Genomic DNA, 22,118 nt, shown 5'->3' with positions numbered 1-22,118 from the left:
AGTGGCTTTCACCATAAAATGATAACACTAGTTACAACGCAGTCTCTTCTTTAGGGTAAGTTGGTGCGACAGATAAAGTGCGACATGCGCTGTGTGACTGAAGAACGTAGACTGATTGGGTTAGAGAGTGTGTCTCGGGGTTGGCAGCAAGCTAAGTGGAAGAGAAGTTGATTTGGTTCTTTTACAATTCACCTACAGATTGACAGAATATGGGCGTGAGATGACTGGTGGGTTGTGTTAAATCTGCTGTTGTCTGACCAATAAGAAAGCAGTGCAGGTTTTATTTGCAAACATTTTGGCGTCCCTGCCTAATTGGGGCACGTGCACGAAAATACCTGGTGTATTGTACTCCCTGTGTACTGTAACTACAGGGTTTCATTTTAAAAAGAATGTCCTATAGCCATTTTTGTGGGTCATTTAGAGGCATGTTACGACAACTGCTATTGAGCCCAACTCATTTTATAGGGCTGCTGTTTTTGACTGTTGTCTCACTAAACAACGTGCAATAATGTTGTTCTACACAGTTTACTAGATTTTATTCCCTTCCGCCTATGCGCGGCCCGTGACACAGATGCACCTTCCTCTGGCTGATGAAGCATCAGGTGTCTTCCAGCACGCAAGCCTCTTTTATTGGGCATATGCAGGTCTCCTTAAGGGTGAGGAGAAAGTCCAAGCCCAAGATGGTAGCTCAGTTTAGTAAATGTCAATGTTGGACAGGAGCAGCACAAAGCTCGCTACCTCCACTGCCAGTACATCGGGCAACGAGGACTGTTCTTGTAGTTTCAAGTTTATTTTTTTATTTAGCAGAGTTACTTAACCATTGCTACAAAATATCTCATTACAATTTACAACTTAAAGCCGATTAAAAGACGTTATAACCAAATGGTATTTACAGTACATTAAAAGAATAAGCAGTTATTATAACAGCGTCAGTCTTTTTCCTTCTCAACTGTATTGCTGTTCTGACTTGGCATTTTCTTCTCCACTTGTCTTAAACTTGTCTGCGTAGTGATTATATCACTACGCAGGGGACCTGTAGAGGATTACAAAGTGTTTTATACACCTAACTAGCCCATGATCAAAAGCAAACCTTTACCATCAGCTGACATAAAAGCGGTGTTAAATGTTTTTCTGGAGCTAGTGACTATGGAACCCGTATCAGCTTACTGACTGAACAGTCAATGGCGTTGAACAATACAAACAACATGCTCAAAATAAGACAATGTGAATTAAAGTTGTTCTGCTTTAAATACGGGGCACAAGCTGAATTCATAATGATGTTACGAAGCTTTAATCAATAAAAATGGTATATGAAAAAAATTAAACTGCTTCTCTGAATTGTATGCGAGTGTCCTCTTTAATTTTATCCAAAAATAAATTGCTACAAACTTTCATTATTTTCGGCGGGGAGAATATGTCCTGCTATGCCACAGACACACACAGTTTAATACATGCCTCTTCCAGTGTCTTCTTTGTAGTGTCCATTCATACGTCCGGAATGGCAGGCTTACGCAAAGATACTGCCTACTAAAAGCAGGGCGCAACTGCATGCAAGATTGCAGACTTATAAAGCAGGACCGCGCTCCATTGGGAGCTTTTCTAAAGATACAGTGACTGCTCTGTAGATGAGGAACAAACAGTCTAGAATGCAAAGAAGTGTTGTTCAATATGTTAGCGGAGTCTCACTCAAGTCAAGTTTCGAAACAAAACAGATTTAGTACTTCTGCCTTTAGCCCGTGTGATCCTTCAGATGCTGTGTCTGTTGCAGTCAATACCATTCGAAGAAACTCTGGATCAGGCGGTATGTTATGACGCTCTGTATAGCGGTGCAGGTTCAAAAGTGGCAAGGGAGGCCTGCACAGGTATGATCCAAGCAACACACCTGGAAGGTGCAGCCTCGCAGGTAAAGCAGTGGTACTGTGCCAAACCGAAGCAATGAACTGACTCCAATTTCAGACCGCAGGGACGCCAACTTGTTGTGCTTCCTCTTCAGAAGGAAGAAAGTTTTTTTTTTATGTTTGCTGTTTAGTCATGATTCTTGCTATTTGTTTTTTCACTTCCTCATCCCGATGCTGTAACAAGGATACCAAGAAGCTTTGCCTTGAATCTCCGAACAACAAAGAGAAGAGCGAGTCTTCTTGGTACTGACGGTGAGCAGCTCCACTGTCCATATTTTCATTCAGATTTGCCACAAAGGTGAGCCCCCGTAGGAGGATGTCATCATTTGTGCATGTGTGGAAGAAGGATGCCAACGCGGAAGGTGCCTAGAAAAGGAATCAGAAAAAGAAGAGTAAACATTCAAAAACGAACAAGGAACCAGGCTAATGTGGTGCTCTGAGTGGGATGATACAACCCAGCGGCAAGACGGAAACCTTTTCCAAATTACATAATACCAACAAGTATTTATAGCCATGCTTACTGGATTCTGCCTCATCTGCCTGGACTTGGCTTTACATGCCAGAACCAGAATTACAGATCTTCATTTTTCACATAAACATGCAAAGCCTGGGCATGCGTCTCTTGAGAAAAGTACTGGCAGCAAGATCTAGCTCTATGGCCGTAGGTACTAGCAACAATGTTGGGTCATTTGCATTATTTATTTATTTATTTATTTATTCAAAGTTTTATATAGCGCGAACAAGATCTTTACAGATATCAGAGCGCTTCACAGGGGGGGAGTGGGCAACAGGAGGGTGACTAGACACTATAATTGGGTACAGTATAGTAAACGGTAGCATAATAGGATAACAGTCATGTGCTGATAAGATACCAATAGGCACTCAGATAGACAGTAAAATAAGGCGGTGCAGAGTCTTTGATCTAGCTACAATAGAGATCATGAGATAACAGTAAACACTCAAATAGACAATAATATAAGACGGTGCAGAGTCTGATCTAGCTACAATAGAGATCATGAGATAACAGTAAACACTCAAATAGACAATAATATAAGACGGTGCAGAGTCTGATCTAGCTACAATAGAGATCATGAGATAACAGTAAACACTCAAATAGACAATAAAATAAGGCGGTGCAGAGACTCTGATCCAACTACAATAGAGATCAGAAGATACCAATAAACACTCAAAATAGACAATACTATAAGACGGTGCAGGGTCTTTGATCCAACTGCAAAGGATGTCAGGAGGTCATGAATATAAAGTTATTGGACCATTAAGTATCCAACGTTACCGAACCGGTGCTAAGTCTCTGAACAACAACAGTAAGGATCAGGTGAACTTGGCCATAAGGATGGCTTTCACTTCTTTCTTGAAGAGTGCAGTGGAGGAGATAAGCCTCGTTTCAGGAGGGAGTGCATTCCAGATCCTGGGTGCCATTCCTGAGAAGGAGCGTTTGTATGTTTTTTCCTTACGGAATCTGCGAGGTTTCAGGAGCAGACTTTTTGTACTTCTATTGGATCTCGAGCCTCCTGATATAGACAACTTTTGAGTGAGGTAGTTGGGTACCTTGTGGTGTATGGCTGAGTGTGTCATAACAGCAATTTTCAGCTGTATTCTGGCTTCAAAGGGAAGCCATTTCAGGGATTTCAAGTCAGGGGTTATGTGAGTGTTTCCTTGAGCCAGAAATGAGTCTCGCGGCAGCATTCAAGGAGGCTCTTAGGGGTGCGGTTGTTGCTAGAGGGAGTCCGCTGAGAGCCACAATTCCATAGTCTATGCGGGGGATGACTAGGGCTTGTACAGTAGTTAGGAAATCTTTGGCTGGAAGGAAGGGTTTGAGTTTCCTCAGAGTGTTGATTTGGAAGTTAGCTCCTTTCGTTGCTTTGCTAATGTGCTGTTGCATATTGAGCTTTGCGTCAAGTGTGATACCTAAGGATTTCGCAGAGTCCACGATGGTGGGTCTGACATTGAGTGCTGTTAGGTGATTGAGCCATATTTGGGTGGTGGTAATTTTCGCAGGGGGTGATATCAGGAGGAACTCAGTTTTCAGCGCATTTAGTTTGAGGTGATTGTCGGCCAACCACGATTGGGTGTTTCTAAGTGTGCCGTTCAGAAGTTTGATATCATCTGGGGATTATACCTTTAGGTAAAGTTGAGTGTCATCGGCATACATATGGAAGTGTACATTGGATGCTTGGAGCAGGGTAGCGAGTGGTTCCATGATGAGGTTGAACAGCGTGGGTGAGAGGGAAGATCCTTGTGGGACGCCTAAATCTACTGGCACAGGTGAGGACAGCACGTTGTTGATCTTGAACTTCTGAGATCGGTTGTGTAGGAAGGAAGTGAACCATTTGAGCACAGTCCCGGATAAGCCCATTCTGGTATTTAGGAGCTCTAATAGATTCTCATGTTTGACCGTGTCGAATGCTGAGGAGAGGTCCAAGAGGATGAGGAGGCAGGAGTCGTTGCGATCAAGGATTTGGAGGGCGTCATCAATTATGTGTGTCATGGCCGTTTCCGTGCTGTGTTTCGCTCGGAAGCCTGATTGATGAGGGTCGAGGAGTTCGAACTGGTCAATGTGTTTTGTTAGTTGGAGTTGCACACATTTTTCCAGCAGCTTGGCCAGAGTGGGGATATTGGTGATAGGGCGGTAATTGTTTAAGTCAGCCGGGTCAGCTGTAGGTTTCTTGAGTATGGGCGTGACTTGCCCCACTTTGAGGGAGTCTGGGATGAGACCTTGCTGAAGGGAGCTGTTAATGATTTTAGTCCAGAGTGGGAGGAGAACGGGGGTGAAGTCTCTTACAGCATTAGCAGGTAGGGGGTCTGTGAGGTGATTAGAGGGCTTCAAGGTGCCGAGCAGTTTGTGTATTGCTTCTTCAGAGTAGGTGTCGAAAGACGACCAGGAAGCGTTATTTTTAGGTTGGGTGTCGGGCCTTTTGATGAGGCTCGGGTATCGACTTACATCATTAAGGAGGTCACCCCTTATGTTGTCGGTCTTTAGCTTAAAGAAAGCAGTAAAGTCTTCACAGTGTGGGATGTCGTTTGTTGTGTCGTTTGATAGTAAGGGTTGCGTCTTGGTTTGAGTTTTGACTAGTTCGAACAGCTTTCTTGGTCTGTTTTTTGCTTGGTCCAGCTGAAGAAGTCAGATTTCGCACGCTTGATTTTCCTAAAGTAGGCATTTCTCTTGTTCTTAAGTGTTTTGCGATGCCGTGATGAGGGGTCAGACCTCCATGTGCGCTCTGCCATTCGCATAGCACGCCTGTCTTCATTGAGTCTGCCGTCATACCAAGGGTTCGAGATCTTGGTGGAGACTCTCTTTAGTTGCAGTGGGGCGGCTTCATTGATTATTGAATTCATAGAGTCGAGGTAGTGGTCAGTCAGTGATTGAACATCAGAGGTGCCAGGAGGGGGAAGGAGGCGATTGGTGAGGAGGGGAGGCAGGGAGTTGGGGTTAAGATTCTTCATGTCCCTTTTCCAGATCTTAGATTTGGTGGGTTGAGCCGTGATAGGTTTGACTTTTTCATTGATGAAGAAGGTGATAATGTGGTGGTCTGACCAATCACAAGGTTGGATTGCCCCTAGTTGGGTGGAGTCTTCGTTGGCGATGATGAGATCAAGTATGGAGCCTTTGTCGTGTGTTGGGCTGTTGCATATTTGGGTGAGGTTAAGTGCGTCAAGGAAAGTTTTGAGACTATTCACCACTGCGTCTTTCTGATCGTTCCAGTGGAGATTGAAGTCACCCAGGTAGATTTGCGTGATCTGCCGACCAGCGTTGGATGAGATCGTGTCCATGAGTTGTTGGGTGAAGATGAGGTTGTCCCCAGGCGGGTGATAGATGAGATGTAGAGCACATACTGGTTTGCCCTCGCTGGAGATATCAAGACAGAAGAGTTCACAAGACGTGAGGGAGGGGGAAGTGATTTTAGCAACGGAGAGGTTGCTCCTGAAAATGCATGCGATTCCCCCGCCCGTCTTGCTGGTCCTGTCGAGTCTAATGATGTGGTAATTGGGGGGAACTAGTATGTCCATGATAGGTGAAGAGGCTTCAGTTAACCACGTTTCAGTCAAAATGGTTAGGTCAAGATCCATAGATGTGACGAGATCTGCAATGTTGGAGGAGTGCCTCTGGGCCGATCTGCAGTTGAGTAGGATGCATTTGAGTCTGGGGGTGAGAAGGGTGGTCGAGTGTTCTAGAGCGAGGGGGATTTTTCTGAGATTGTTGGGGATGGAGCTTCTGCTGCTTAGAGTTGGATGCCTAATGGGATTTGTGAGAATTGTGGGTATGGGGAGTTGTGAGGACGATGTGTGTTTTACCGGGCCAGGGCCAAATGAGCGGAGGAGGGTGTCCAAGTCATGATCCGACAGGGAGTTATGAGCGCGACGGGGGCGGTGTATGTTGTTGCGGTCGGGGATAGTGGGCCAACGCGGAGAGTGTGAGCCCACCCGTCTCACCCCTGGAGCGTGCTGAATGCGAGGGCCTGTGGGGAAGGTGTGGCCTTTGTTGGATACGGAGGTGTTGGTTGTAGGTCGGTGTTGTCTGGGGTGTGTGTGGAGAAGTTCTTTGATGGTGTGGAGCTCGTCTTTGACTTGTAGGAGGGTTGTTAAAATCAGGTCGAGCTGTGGGTTGGGGCTAGCGTTGGAGATGAGGGCCGTGGGCGGGTTGTTGAGTAGGGAGCTGGAAAGCGAGCTGGGGACAGGGGGGTGGGGTATGCAAGTGTCCATGGAGTGTTCTGCGGTAATAGTGAGTGGGGTGGTATTCGATGGATGAGAGAGAATGTGGGCGAGGGGTGTGGGTGAGGAAGGGGTAGGCTGGGACGTAAGGGCGGGGACGTCGATGGGAGGCGACGCCGGTGAGTTGTGGGATGAGTGAAGACTGAAGACAATAGGGGTGGCAGGAAGGTAGTGGGGGCTGATTATGGGGGGGTAGAGAGGGGGGGATGTTAAGGAGCGAGGGGTGGTGAGCTCTGTGTGTCTGGTTGGGAGGGTGGGGAAGTGAGGAGTGAGAATGGGGGGGAGATAGGGTGGGAGAGACATCTGCCACGGAGGGGGGGGGAGATATGCTCCGGGCCGTTGTGGGTTCAGCGAGACTCGTAGGAGGTGTGGAGTGGGTGGAAGGGAGGGTGGGGGTATGTGTGATGTGGGAAGGGGGACGATCTTCGTCAGTGAGTGAGGGGTGTGGAGGGATTACGTTGGGTGTTTGACTAACTATAGCACTGGGGGGATGGGTGGGGTGTGTGTCATTCCGCTGTTGAGATGGGCAGGGATGGTTATATTGGGGAATGGAGTTGGGGGGTGTGGTGCATCTTGGTGTGTGCGAAGTGGGGGACCGCCGTTTGGTGATGTGATCTAGGAAGGTAGGGAACAGGTGGTCGAGTCGGTCGAGATTCCTATCTGTGGCTTGGAATAGAATGATCCAGTTGTTGTAGATGGTGATGGTGGCTCTGCCAGGGAAAACTTGGGATGGCGTGATAGAGAGCGTCAGGCTGTGAGCGGATTTACTGGTGGTGGAGCTAGTGAGAATGGAGAGGAGCGCTTTCCTCCACTGTGCTCTACGCAGAGTGTGGAAGATGATATCGGTGCTCGTGGCTCCATTGATCTGTGAGAAGTAGGTGTCCACACACGGTGTTTCAGGGTGAGCCTTCAGGAAGTTGTGTTTGTAGCGTTTATTATAAACTGAAAAACATTTAATACTAACATTCCAGGAAAAGTCTCGCTTTGTTAGAGGGAAAAGGGGATGGTTTTGGTTTTAAACATCGTAGTTAAATGATTTATTTTATTTGAAAAGGCAAAAGGGTTTTCCATCGTGTATGTACAGGCATTATACAGTTTCTTGCCTAGACAACGAGGAGCACTGTGGAGTGGTGTGGCTCACTGGTTAGAGGCGGCAGGCCCGAGAGCAGAAGTCAGCCTGGGACCAGGGTTCAATCTACGGCCCTATTCTCGCTTCGGTGCTTACTCTAATCAGGGGTTCCACTCGGCAACTCTGGGCATTAGCTTGCCTAATCTCCACAACGGCCCCACCAATTCCGGGGATGCCTGGCTCCACCTTGGGGACTCCCAGCAAGGGACCATCCCACAGGGAAAGCCAGGACGGGTTCCCCAGAGTTATACAGCGCCAGGAGACCTATGGATGGGTAGCAGTGCGCTTTACAAGCTCAAAAACATTTACATTTACTGTGATTGTATTGTGTGCGTAGAATCCATAAATATGTTCTATATGTTAGGCCTGCCTGACCCCTGAAGTAGGTCCCTAAACTAAAGAAACAAAGTGCTTGCCTTACACACTGCAGACTATTAAAGGAGAACATTTGTAAGCAAAAGGAGGCTGGAACCTCCATACTCGCCTGTGCATGAATGTGTTCAACGTACTTCAAGGACCTTTGGCCCTTTAACGAGGTTACCTTCCTGACAAGGGTCTGCCTAACTCCCTATTATATTCAGATACTCATCCCCTGGAGTGTAACTTTAGTAGACTCACTATGGCTGGACAGAATCTATTTTTTTTCTTAAAACCTGTATTTCCTCCCAGGTATTGCCCGCAAACACTGCATCTGACAGTGAGCAATTCTTGAGAAACCTTACTAGGGTCAATGCTGCACTACCCAGCATTATCTAGTAATCAGCCAGCGATTTGTCAAATTGGTAGATTAAAGTATTTGAAGTTTACCTCGTCCATAAGGCCAAAAAGCAGTAGTGTTCATGCATCCTGATGCAAAAGGTAAACGTCCTCTCTGACATTCTGTCTGCCACACCCCAACTAAAGCAATTTGCTCCATTATTTTTAGAAGTGCCTGAGGCGATGTCAAACTGTTTATCATTTGCCCTTGATTTGTTGAGCATGAGCTCCATGACACTAGTTAAACTAGTTCTACTTGAAAATGTTGCCATAACTAGCATGTATGTAAAAGTTTCGTATAATAAACCTGGTCATATATAATATTACCTAATGACTTCTAGGTTTCAAAACAAAATGTAGTACATCTTGTATTAATAATTTATATCAAGTGATACTTTTTTTGTCCAAGTCTCTTCATTTGTAATACATAAAGGATGTTATGTAATAATTATAATAAATGAAGTGTGATGGATCTCTCTTCCCCAATCTATCTTGTTTCAATCTACAATATTCCCCACTTGCATGCTTCCCTAAAATTACATTCAGATCTAGCCTGGGAGACAACTAAAATTGCCCCTAGCTGAACTGCACTGTTTTGTGGTTTCCTCGCACCTTTCGGCTCCTGTGGACCCGAGTGGCTTGACCTCTTCCCCTACTATGGACTCTGATAAGGGGCTAGGAAGTTGGCATCCACCATCTCTGAGACCACCCTGCAAGCTGGCTGCCCCATCCAGCTTCTCATGTCACTTCTCATCAGCCAGACGCCGGATATTGTTTACTCCGTTTGCTATTACCCCCTCCTCACGTACTCTATCAGGGCCAAGCCACTACATGAGCATACCTCTTCCTTCACCTTCTGAGCTCGTGTTTTTTCCAAAAATGTTAATTATATTCTACATGCATAATTTATGTTCCGTAAAGTTTTTCTACAATCTATTATAAAAATCTTTTTAAACCAACTAGATTACAGTGTTTTGAAATGTCCTAATCAAGAAGAAATTGTCCAAGTGGTTCTGTACCGGATGCCGATGTAATATAGAATACCAAAAATCTGCTTTAGGTGCATAAATGCAAACCAGCATTTATTGTCACCTTAATTTATCAGCGGTCTAACATTATACTTATACCGGTAAAGTAGGTACCCCGCTCCCTCAATCAGAGCTCTACTGATTGAAGTAGAAAAGGTCAAAGAGCACATTGAACTGATGGCCCATGTTCAGTGACGGAGGGATGTGGCTGTTGTAAAAGCCATCTTCGTCCTTTTCCTTCTATAGCAGGAGCATATCCTTTGGCACATCATGGAGTATTAATCGGTCTATTTATTTTATTTTAACATTTCTAGAGCGCATGGTTACGCCATCTGGCGTGTCCCCACGCTAGCAGATTCACAGCTAGGACCTACATTAAGCACTTCCGCTATAAGTTGCCAACTAATACAATCTTATAGTTCTTCTATAATTTAGTATGCGGAAGAAAATAGCCAGGTTTTTAGCTTCTTCCTAAATTGGCCTTCGCATGGTTCCATTCTTATGGTTTCTGGGAGTCCATTCCAATATTTTGCTGCAAGATAGCTGAAGGACCGGGCCCCCATTCTCGCGCTCCGAATTCTCGGAACTTTCACTAGTGACCTACCTTCTGATCGTAAGTTACGCCCTGGGACATATTGAGAAATTACGGGGTGTAGGTAACGGGGACCCTATTTTGCCAGTATTTTATGGCAGTAGCACATGGACTTAAAAAGGATCCTTTCTTCCACCGGCAGCCAGTGCAGTTTTTTCAGAGCTTTCCTGGCGGATGCTCTTCTAGGGAGATTCAATATCAGCCGTGCAGCCGCATTCTGCAACACCTGTAATTTGGCTAGCCCCCTTTTGGGAGCACCCAGATACAGTACATTACCATAGTCCAATTGTGATGTTACCAATGCATGGACTATGGTTTTCCTAGCATTTGGTTGAAGGAGGTCCAGGATTTTCCTCAGGGTTTTAAGGGTTCCAAAACATTTGCCCACTACCCTTCGAATCTGAGCCTCAAAGGTCAGTTTAGAGTCCAACATGACTCCCACATTTTTTACTTCTGATTTTGGCATCGGGACATGTCCCAAGGTTTCTGGCCACTATGCAGAAGACCATAGACTCGGTGCATTGCCTACTATCATCACCTCTGTTTTGTTACTATTCAATTTTAGGCAGTGATCGGACATCCATCCTTCTACCACTTCTAGGCACCTGATGAAGTTCGGTGCTTTCATTTTGTTATTTCCAGATAATGTCACAATTGACTGAGTATCATCACGTATGATACGATGGTAACTTGATGTTTTTTCACTAGTTCTGCCAGTGGTCCCACATATAGGTTGAATAGTGTGGGACTCAAAATTAACCCTTGAGGGACTCCCTGCGGCAACATGATACTCTTCGAAAGTTGTGACTGCTGTAACACTTGGAAGCTTCGTAGCGATAGGAAGGATGTCATCCATTGTAGTACAGTACCCTCTATGCCGCATTCCTCTAGTCTCTGCAGAAGCAGTCCATGTGAGACAGTATCGAACATCGCATTTAGATCCAGTAGAGTCATAACTGTCGTCTGCAGAGCGTCTCATTGTGCCAGGAGCAGAGCAGATTCTGTTGAGTGGGCTGTTCTGAATCCAGACAGAGGGATGTAATATGTCATTTACCTGGATATGATTAGTTAGCTGTTTATTAACTATTTTTTCCGCAATCTTAGCAACAAATGGTAGCAGCGAAATTGGGCGCAAGTTTTCTAAGACTGCTGAGTCTATTGACTTTTTTTTTTCTCAGTGGGCGTACTATTGCTTGTTGCCAGCTGATGGGGACTTCTCCCTTCTGGAAGGAGATGTTAATAAGCTTATGAATGTAAGGCATGATTTGATCTGCCCCCTTCAAGAGTTGTTCTGGGCGGGCCGGATCTCGGGGGGAGCCAGATTTAATTCCTTTGGCAGTTATTTTTAGTTCCTCTAATTCGGGCATTTTAAATTAACTAAACCTATCCCTAATACATGTTCTCTCTTTCTTCATTTCTGAGCTTTCCCTCAGGACGGTTTTTATTGGGAAGGCATTATATATCTTAGCCACCTTCTCAGCAAAAAATTCGGCGATCTTATTGCAGTTTTCTATTGAGGGAGTTTCTTCATCTTTTCGGCTGTCATGTGTTTTAAGTGACTTTAGTATAGAGAACATTTCTTTTGATGAATTCCTTGCTTTTTCCATTTTTTCCGTATAGAACTCGCATCTCGTTCTCTTAATTAATGTATGGTATTTTTTACTTTCGCTCTTATATTGCTCTTTGGCCTTATTGCAGAAATGTTTGCGCTAAATCCGCTCCAATTTCTTGCAGCCTTTCTTAGCTGTAGCCAGAGTTTCATGTTTCAGAGTATCATGTTTCAGGTGAGACACCATCAAATTAAGTTACTGCCGTAATTCCAACTTGCTATACCGCTTCTCGCCTGTTTATCCCATTCCATAACTCAGAAGACCAACACTACAATACTAACTGGGCCGTATGGCAGAGGTTTCCACACTCTTCCCACCACGCCCAATCCTGACCTAAACTGAACCAAACATGTTGCTTGTGAAATCAGCACACAGCTCAATCCAGCCTCCTATCAAGATTGGGCAGAGCAGGATAGGCCTCAATGCTTTGGACCACCTTCTCTCAACTCGACAACTACCGGCTGGTCTATTCCGAGAGCAGAAACCTCCTAAAACACAGGGTGATGGGGAATAAATAATGTGTCGGCTCACACTTACCTTTAGAATTCACTTCTATCTTTAAACCATGTTGCACCTGAGCGCACTTGCAAACTGTTTTTACAGCGTAGGGAATTAATTGGGAGCGTGTACTTCAGATGGTCCCAACTCCGAGGAGACTTTGTTATGATACGTAAAGAAAGCCTGAAAAGGGGCGGATACCAGAAAAAGAGCACACCTACTCTTCATTGCAAGTAACTGAAAACAAGGTTTTTCCTCTCCTTACAGATTGTTAATGTTGTTCAATCTCTGGCTTCCTTCTTCACCCCTGTCCCCTCACAGCCTGCTCTGCAGCAATCCCTCAGCGCAGGCCTTCATACGTTGCACTGCAGCTCCCTGATCACCACAAGGGATCCCTTAAAACGACCATGTAATTACAAAAGTACAACCGGAGGCTCCGTGTTTCCTACAGTTAGAGCCCATTTGACTTGCCACGTGTGCTTTAAAATTATATCCTGCAGCATCGCTGCTCTGTAATTGTGCCTCCCACCACACTTTGTCATCTTATTTTGCAAAACAATTAAGCAAACATGTAATTTGTGTGGCTAGTAAAGGCAGTGCAGGTCCTAAAAGTCCTTACAAAGCGTACACCCGCTGATATATTCATCAACAAAATAGTCTTAGAGATTAAACTGGAGAGTAAATGTGACAGTGCTAAAGAATGTCTGAGAATGAGTTAGAGTATGGAAGACAGAGTAGGAGAAGGAGCGCACAACAGAAAAGAACAATGAAAGGGACTGAGAAATAGAGGGAGACTAGGAGAGAGGAAAAAAGAAGAGATGAACAGAGCGCTGGCAGTCATAGAATGAGTGGGATCTGTAATGTACAGTAAACATTAGAAGCTTGCATTCTCGCCACACTACCAGAAGTGTAGGCAACTCGTGGTGGAACAGCCCCGAAAGTATTCATGGAACAGTACAGTACATGCAGACTATCGGGTGACATAGTAACTGACAGACAGGTCTCAGTGCAGAGCATCTACAAGTCTTGTATTATCTGCCAAGGGAATTTAGTACCACACAGCCTAATGCAATGGTGTACTGTGGCACCATATCTCATGGGTAGCGGTTCAGTGGCAGACCTCTAATGCCACCGTCCCTGATGGCCAAGCATGCTGTGGTTCAACAGCTTTAATGGAGGCATTCTGTGGCAAAGTGACCAATGGGTATTCTATGCAGAGTAACTGATGGACACGAATTCTGTGGCAAAGTAGGGAGAGCGAGAAATCCATGCCTGCGTAAGTGAAGGACCAAGAGTAACGGATTAGCCTGCAACACAGACACTGTAGCTTTGGTTGATATGTTCACATGTTCTTCGCTGAGTGGTGTCATTGCACTCTTTTTAGGGAACAGAACCATCAAAGTTCATATTAGTATTACATAAATTCTGATTGCCTTACTGTGTAGTCTAGTAATTGATGGACCAGTGCTCTTTGCACACAGTAACTTTCATCGCATGGCAGTATCAACAGAATACCAATGACCTTGTCCAAGGGCCTGGTAATTTTAATTAATACAATTCTCGTAGCACATGGCTTCTGAAGAACATATTCTATGACGTTCTATCTAAAATTAATATTCATTATGTACCCCATAAATTATGGATATTTCTTATGGCACAAAAGTGCTTATGGTCAATATTTGTGCTGTGGCATTATTTTCCGTGATCTGCTATGTATGTGAGCACTATCTGGGTCTTTACAAGTGAGTAACAGAATGTACCTGACAGAAAATGTATCTACTGCCACAAAGCAGTAATGCGTCTTTATACTTCGGGACATCTTGTAGGACTGGATAACTGATGATTTAATGGAGCTTCTATCAGAACTGTTTCTAAAGATCAATGGCTTTTATGGCAATTTAGGGTTCAATATGCAAAACGTTGCCATCACAAGCTGTGATTTGGAAAAACACAGCCTTTGTGACTGGAAAAAATCCTTTGAGCTGGATCACTGAACTAATTATTCTTAACGAATTGGCGGGGGATCCTAATCCCTCTCAAACTTTACACACAACCAAGAAAAGCATGCACACAAACATATGATCACCTCACAGAGAGGAAAAATATTAGAGAGAACATTGCCTTTAAACAATTTAAATGTCATTGGAGTATACTTTACTTGAGTACTCAGAAGATCTGTTGTGAGCGATGGGTTTGCAGACAAATTCACAAGCACCTTCAAAACATGAATCTGAAAGAGAAAACACGGTTTATTCAATATAAAACGTTTCACACAGTAAAGGAGGAGAAAATAGATATTAGCAAAATTTTCTCCAACTCGTTTCATGTTTTACCCTATTGTTCTGCACACTTTCTAGTAATTGTTAACAATGCCCTTCAAACCTCCATACACAAACCGCATCTGTTTTTTAAGCCAAATGACTTACTCAGGGAATTCTTCCTTCTACAACATCAGACACAATCCTTACCACAGCAGGGATCAGCCTCTGATTTGATGACTACTGTCAACACCAGAGATGCAACCAAAAACCCTTTTCTTTCAGTAGTTCAACACTCTAGTACCCGTTAGCAGCCACCGACAAAACTGGATGACTTCTCGAATGGATCAATCCTTAGTAAAGCTGTCTCAACAGGAGGCAGCACGCATGGTTTTCTTTTGGAAAAGTGATGCCTCATAGCTCCCTTACATCACATATTTTACAGGTTACTGATCTCGAGTACGTTCCCCAGAGTATACCATGTATGAAACAAGGGAGATAAATCGGCAAAGAGATTTTGGTCTCAAACTGGAGCACTATTTGGGCTAGTCACTTCAAATGATAGATGTCTGCTGAAATGGCAAATTATGCTTTCATAATTTACTAAACCGAGTACTGAACTTGATGTAAACTTTTTCAATATTTACTTCATCTGATTCTGAAATCCCAGCTTAAGTTGGAGGGAACAAGGGCAGGTAAGGACTATGTTGCATATTTTGCCGGGCCTGAAGTGTATCTGAAACAAGACGGGACTGAAGACTGGAAGCACATTAGAATTGGAGACATCATCAGTCTTTCACGGATCACAATTCGGTTACCTTTTACTCCATTTTAGTTAAAAAAAATAAGTGTTAATAATGATTACCTGCACACCAAACACACTCCACGGCTCTTATGAAGGAATTTCACCAGAGATTCAAGGCGAAGACTCTAGTTAAGATATTCATCATGGTTTTCGGTGCAGCAAAGTGAATAATAGCACAACAGATGAAGACTGCCAGACCCCCAATATCCAAATTAGGTGGAATCAGTAGAAATCACGAGAATCACTCTCTCGATGGAGCAAAGTTGTCCAAAGTAAAACACGTTTGCTCCTTTCATAAAGTCAGAGAAAATGAAGTTTTATGAAGGTTATGAAAATATCATGCCAGTATAATATAGGGTGTTCGCAATGGATTAATAGTTAAGATTTAACTAATCCAACAGGTCTGTCGGGAACTCAGTTTTAGGTTGTTGCTTTTGACTCGTATATAGGCATGTTTTCGATATTACACTTTCTATTTTGCACTGCAGTTTTTTTTTTTAAATGAGCTACAGTTAGTTGTGATACCAGTCGTAGTTCTAATGGTTCCTCTATTTCTAGTCCTGAGGACATGACGGTGATAGCCACAATAGCGATTAGTCCTATGCCTTGTCAGCTCATCAGTTTATTATTTCGACTAAACTCTCTTATCGAACTTGTTCTATGGCCAGAGGGTATGGAAACATTTCACTTCTCGTTCATTTTCTGTGACTGAAGACACCCCCAATGGAAGTGCCACGCTCATCAATTTACTTCTAAGTAACATTTCTTGCAGCAGCCAGTACAGAGCTGAGCGGGACGGATTCAGTCGCATAGAATGGTGCAGTCTACAAAGCTTTGCATGTTTACAGAGGGGGCGGAATGACAGACACCTGCAAATGGGGAAGTATATGGGAGAAGTACAAGAAAGGAGTCTAGGCTTGATACACAGAGTATGGCAGCTGGTGACAACAGCCTTCACCTTTCGAAAGTAACAGCCAGCTTCCTGTCCAGCAATGTTTAGACAACCGCTTGTAGACTTTACACTGTACCCTGTACCATTAGTTTTAATAAGTAAAAAGAGTTGGCATGCAATGATATATGCGGTTAGAGGATTGTGCAACAGCTGCGATTAGTCATGTTCCAACAGTAAAGCTTTGGTTGCCTTTAGCCACACAGAAAAGGTTCCAATTCTAAACACTGATTACAACACCTCTCATTCAGGCAGAGATGAAGGGCGAAGTCTACAGGGCCGTGCATGCTTCAGAAATCTAGTTTGTGTTGAATGGAGGTGTTCTTCGGAAAACGCTGTGTGTGGGAGATGTAGCAAGGCGTGACTAACGTGCATTGTACAGACAGGCAGGGAAATGTGAACACAAAAGAAAGAGTTAAGTAAAGAATGAAAGTAGCAATGCTTGCTGAGGCACGCCCTTTAATGGTGAAATGCTGGTCCATGTGTGTGGTAACTAGAGAACTGCATGGTATATTTTGTTATTCATTGTTTTACTTTCAGTCCAAACCAGATTCGAAAGGTGACGGGTCCATCAGTTGGAGTCTGGGCATTGTTGCATCCAGAGAGGCGTCTTTACTGCTCCACATAAATAAACACCTATCTTGTTCCAACTATCAATCTGTTCCGCTATCGTCTTTGAAGGATACCACAAAAAATTAATTTGTTGGACAAGGATTACTCATGATGTGGATCGAAATGGGCTAGTATGGTACACCAGCACCCACTAACTCGAAGCCGTGGAAATGGGCATATTCTGCATTAAATAGACAAAGTTCCCCAAATTAATGGTCCTTTGTGTCTGCTGGAATTATTGGCATAGGAGGAGGAGTGGGGACTCTGACAGATGTTACGCTTCAAACTAAGAGTCGAGCTTTACATATTTAAAGGGCTCCATTATTAGCACTTCGATGGGGATCTGACAAAAGTAGTTTGGGAGATATGTGGCACCTCTGTGCAGGGGTGAAAGAACCATTCAGTATCAATCTAAGATTATAACGGTTGATTCTCTGGGTGGGCTGAAGCCTTACTTTGATCCGAAAGTCTGACTAATCCCACTAAGTTTTACTTGCATAGTTAGAAGTATTCTGTATCGGGAACTGGCATTTTATCCTATATTGTTAAGTATTTGCTATGGTATCCCAACAGAACATCTAGAACTAAGCAAATTCCATAACCTTATCATAAGGCTAAAACGTTACCTTCAGTCAACAATTGCTTCCCAAGTAAATAACCTCCAGAAGTACACGCAAAAAATATTTTAGTTCTACAAACTAAGGCAGTTTACATTCTACTAATAAAGACCATGTTAAGAAAGTGTTACACGCCACTGAAAAACGGGAGCAGAAATGGAGTGTATGCTAAACCTCCTAGTCTCCAACTACACACTATAGGGCCAGGTTAATTTTAGAATCAAACGTTTTTTATTAAGCAGCGACATATCATTGAACACAGCTGGGCTGCCTACATCCACCGGCCGGCAGAGCGTAGTCTGACAACACTGAAACACAGCCCTGGGGTCTACATCCCGGAGGGCGACCCGGCGAGGATGAACTGTCGGCCAGGTGGCGCAACCAAGTCTCGTGCTGGTACTGCGTTTTGTAGAAAAGGAAAAACAAACACTAACAAGAAAACAGAGACCTACCCACCCCCACCAACCCCCTCCCCCCCTGGACCACCCTCCCTCCCCCCTCCTCACTCCGCATCAGCCTTGCTCAAGTTTCCGCCCCTGTCTCCAATCGTGTCCTCGCCCTCATAAAGCAACTCCAATCCCTCTATGAGCTCACCTGCGCCGGCTCCAACGGGATAAGCTGCAAAATTTGCAGGAACTTGGGGCATGTTACCTCCCGCAGATCGCGCGACAGCAAATGTATGAATGATTCCCATAGCTCCGCATATGTCTCCCCCTTGCCATCCACACAGAGGGAGAGCCGCTCCATACCCAACAACAACCACAACCGTCTAATCCAATCTCTCGGGTCGGGGGCGGCAGGTGAACGCCACTGCGCAAGGATGACTAGGCGTGCGACCAATAGAGCTAGGGCTATCTGCCTACCTCGCAGGGAGCGTAAGGGAAACACTTTAGGGTGAGGGAGACCTAGCAGCACATGCTCCGGGGCCCTGGAAAATGTAATACCAAAAGCGTTGTCTATGTCATCCAGCACCACCCGCCAGTAACGCACCAGCTTGGGGCAGTGCCAGAGCAGATGTGTCAGGGTGCCCGTCGCACCACAGCCCCGCCAACAGAGACTCGGACATTTGGGATCCCACGCGTGGATCCTAGCCGGCGTGTGATACCAATAGGAGACCATTTTGTAGGCCGATTCGGCCCCAGCTACATTAGAAGCGGTGTGGTGTGCGCAATAGTGTACTTTGTCCCACTCTTTGTGCGTCAGCGGGCGGCCCAACTCCGTCTCCCAGCGGACCTGTGCCTTGGTGCGCTGTGCATGAGGACGCACAGTAATTAGGGCGTAGAGTTCAGAAATAATCCTGCGATCATCTTTCTTGCAGACAACCCAGCGCTCTAGTTTCGTCATGGGGCGGGACATGCCCGCAATGTTAGGAGGCAGTGTGACCCAATGAGCGACCTGAGAGTAAGGGAAGGCATCGGAATCCTGCAACGCAAAATATTCTCGGCGGAGAGAGGAGAACGGAATCAGCCCCTCTAGATGGAAGAGATGGCCCACCCTCTTACAACCCAGCTCCCTCCAGCACTGGAACACCGGTGAGGTGCATCCCGGGGGAAACTCAGGGTTGTCCACTATAGGCGTCATAGGTGACGGAAAGGTGGTCCACCCCCGCCTGCATGCCAGCCGATCCCAAGCGTCCATCATTGGGGAGGTGACCGGCGATGAGTATAAGCCCCACGCCCTGTGTTTACGTGGGAGCCACAGTTCGCACCAGAGGTTGCAACCCGCCACCGTCTGGTCCATGAATAGCCAGTGTTTGCTGGACATTGGTCTATTCCATTCGAGGATAAAGCGCAGGCAAGAAGCCTGATAGTAAGCATTCACGCAAGGGAGGCCCAGTCCGCCCTCGTCGCGGGGGGCAATAGCCCGGGAAAACGCCACCCGGGGACGCTTATGATTCCACAAGAATGTGGTGAGCAGTCTCTCTGCAATTTCTTCAGTGCTCCCGGCGGGGGGCGCAAGGGCAACATCTGAAAGAGATAGAGGATGCGCGGGAGGATCGTCATCTTTATCGCTGCCAGTCGGCCGAACCAGGCCAGCTGCAGTCGGGACCACTCCGACACGGATTTAGCTGTTTGTTCAAGCAGGAGCCTGTAATTGAGGGAAACAGTCTGCGAAATCGTGGGTGCTATACGTATTCCCAAGTAGGGGATGTCCGTGTGGACCCACTGAAAGTCAAAGTCCCTCTGAAGATCTCGGACCTCCGCCGCCGGCACTGAGAGGTTGAGAATTTGAGGAAGTTGACCTTGAAGCCGGCTACTGCTCCGAACTCCCGCAGCTCGCGGGAGAGGTGCCGCAAGGAAGAATGATGTTGTATGAGCGACAGGATCACGTCGTCAGCGTACAGGCTTACTTTGTGCTCTTCAGCGCCAAAGCGGATCCCATGTATGGCCGCATTGTCCCGTAGGCGTTGGGCAAATGGCTCCATATATAGCGCGAAGAGCAAGGGCGACAGGGGGCAACCCTGTCACGTCCCGCGCGTGATGGAAAAATGTTCCGATCGGCATCCATTAGCCCGAACCGCCGCTCTAGGGGAGTCATAGAGGCAGCGCACCCAGTTGACATATGTGTCTCCCAGCCCAAAGGCTTTCAGGACTGGGAACAGGTATGACCAGTCGACTCGGTCAAATGCCTTCTCGGCGTCTATGGAGAGTAAGAGGGCCTGCGTGCAGGAGCGGTGCACCGAGTCCATCAGATGTAGGAGTCTCTTGGTGTTCTCACCCCCCTGACGCGTAGGGACGAATCCCACCTGATCGGGCTCAATGATTCCGTCCATGAGCGGGCTAAGGCGCGCGGCCAGGATACCTGAGAACAATTTCATATCAATATTGAGGAGCGAGATGGGACGGTACGAGCCGCACTCCTTGGCATCCTTACCCGCCTTGAGGATGACCGTGATGACCGCCTCGGCCATGGAGGGAGTCACCTTCCCCGTTTCCTTGAAGAGGCGCGTTAAGAATAATAATAATAATCCACATTTGTATAGCGCACAATCACCCGTTAGGGTCTCTAGGCGCTGGGGGCCGTCGGGAAGATTAAGCAAGCTATTGCCCAGAGTCGCATGGTGCTGGGCTAACCTGCCGCCGGAGCCGGGGATCGAACCCTGATCCCCAGATTCCAGCGTCAGTCGCCCTGGCCGCGGCGCCACACCTCTCCCACTAAGAAGGGTGCCAACACCCCCACAAAACTTCTTGTAGAAAGTGGCCGAGAAGCCATCCGGCCCCGGCGACTTAGCCGTCTTCAAGCGCGAAATAGCAGAGATCACCTCTTCAATGCGTATTTCCGCATCGAGTGACTCCGCGGAACTCTGGAAGAGGGGCGTGATTCCGCAGGTCGCCAGGCAGGCCTGGACCCGGCCCGGTTCGGAGGGCTCACATGTATACAGTGTATGATAAAAGCGCTGGAAGATCGCCGCTATGCGGTCATCCGCAGTCTGTTCTACAGCCTGCGCATCCCTAATGGCCGGGATGGCGGCCTGTTGCGTGCGGGCCCTCAAACGGTGCGCCAACATCTTACCCCCTTTATCGCCGCTAAGATAGAACTTGTGGCGCAAGCGCAAGAGTGCGTATTCGGCGCGATCAAGGTCCAAATGCTTGAGCATGCGCCTCTTCGTCTCAAGCTCCCTCCAGACCCGTTGCGCCCCGGTTCGCTTGTGGATCGCCTCCAACCCCTGCACATCACGCTCAAGCTCCTCCCGTTTCTCTTTGCGTAGTTTGGCCAGTGACGCCGAGACCGCAATACAGTCGCCCCTCACCACTAATTTGAGCGCTTCCCAGACCGAGCTCAGCGACATGCCGTCCGCATCGTTAGTAGCGAGGTAATGTGTGATCGTGTCACGCAGGCGCTCCACCACTGAGGCGGAATTGAGGAGAGAGTCGCGCAGACGCCAGCCCCCAGAGGATCGCAAGCCGCTGCCCCCTGCTACCCGCACAGAGATAAGAGCGTGATCAGATAAAGAGCGCGGGGCAATTTCTGCAGAGGAGAGCTGGGGTATCAGGGAAGCAGAAGCAAGGAAATGATCTAGGCGCGCGTAGGTCTTGTGGGCCGCAGAGTAATAGGTGTAATCGCGCTCTAACGAGTGCAGGGTACGCCAAACATCGTGGAGCCCCCCTCCTATAGCCACACCAGACCCCCTTTGGACAGGGCCCCAGCTTGATGCGATCGCGCTTCTGACCTATCGAGGGACGAGTCCATAACTAAGTTCAGATCACCCCCAACCAGCACCCAGGGGTCAGGAGAAGCTAAATCATCTGCAAGAGCCGAGGTCAGGAAGGGCTCCTGCTGTGTATTGGGAGCATAGAGGGAGCCCACCGTAAGGCGCGTGTCGCCCCATTGGATCCTAACAGCTAGGAATCGCCCCTTGATATCCACCACCTGAGACAGAATCTTGCAATGAGCTTTTGCGCTAATCAGTATCGCCACCCCCTGTTTCTTTGAAGTGCAAGAGGACCACATTTGAATAGGAAAACGTCTACCTCTCATTCTCTTGGTATCCTTGGTGAGGAGATGTGTTTCTTGCAGCAGACAGATATCACTCTCCGCTCCCTCCAATAGTGACAAAATCGCAGCAGGCTTAACCGGGCTGTTGAGACCCCGTACATTCAGACTAACAATTTTCAGATCTTTCCCCATCGTAAG

General features: G+C 46.5%; 1 protein-coding gene across 1 annotated transcript in view; it reads right to left on the bottom strand.

The window, feature by feature from the left end:
* Positions 1-769: 769 nt before the first annotated feature.
* Positions 770-22,118, bottom strand: part of ARMC10 (armadillo repeat containing 10) — a 198,263-nt gene continuing 176,914 nt past the window's right edge. The window contains exons 5-6 of the mRNA XM_078679406.1: positions 14,401-14,472; positions 770-2,264 (exon numbers count right to left, since the gene is read on the bottom strand). Coding sequence (XP_078535532.1) covers positions 2,013-2,264; positions 14,401-14,472 — 324 coding nt within the window. The 3' untranslated portion in view covers positions 770-2,012. The remainder of the gene's footprint in view (positions 2,265-14,400; positions 14,473-22,118) is intronic.

Source organism: Lissotriton helveticus, chromosome 1_1, assembly GCF_964261635.1.
Source record: "Lissotriton helveticus chromosome 1_1, aLisHel1.1, whole genome shotgun sequence".
NCBI lineage: Eukaryota > Metazoa > Chordata > Amphibia > Caudata > Salamandridae > Lissotriton > Lissotriton helveticus.
This window is presented reverse-complemented; position numbering and strand designations above follow the sequence as displayed.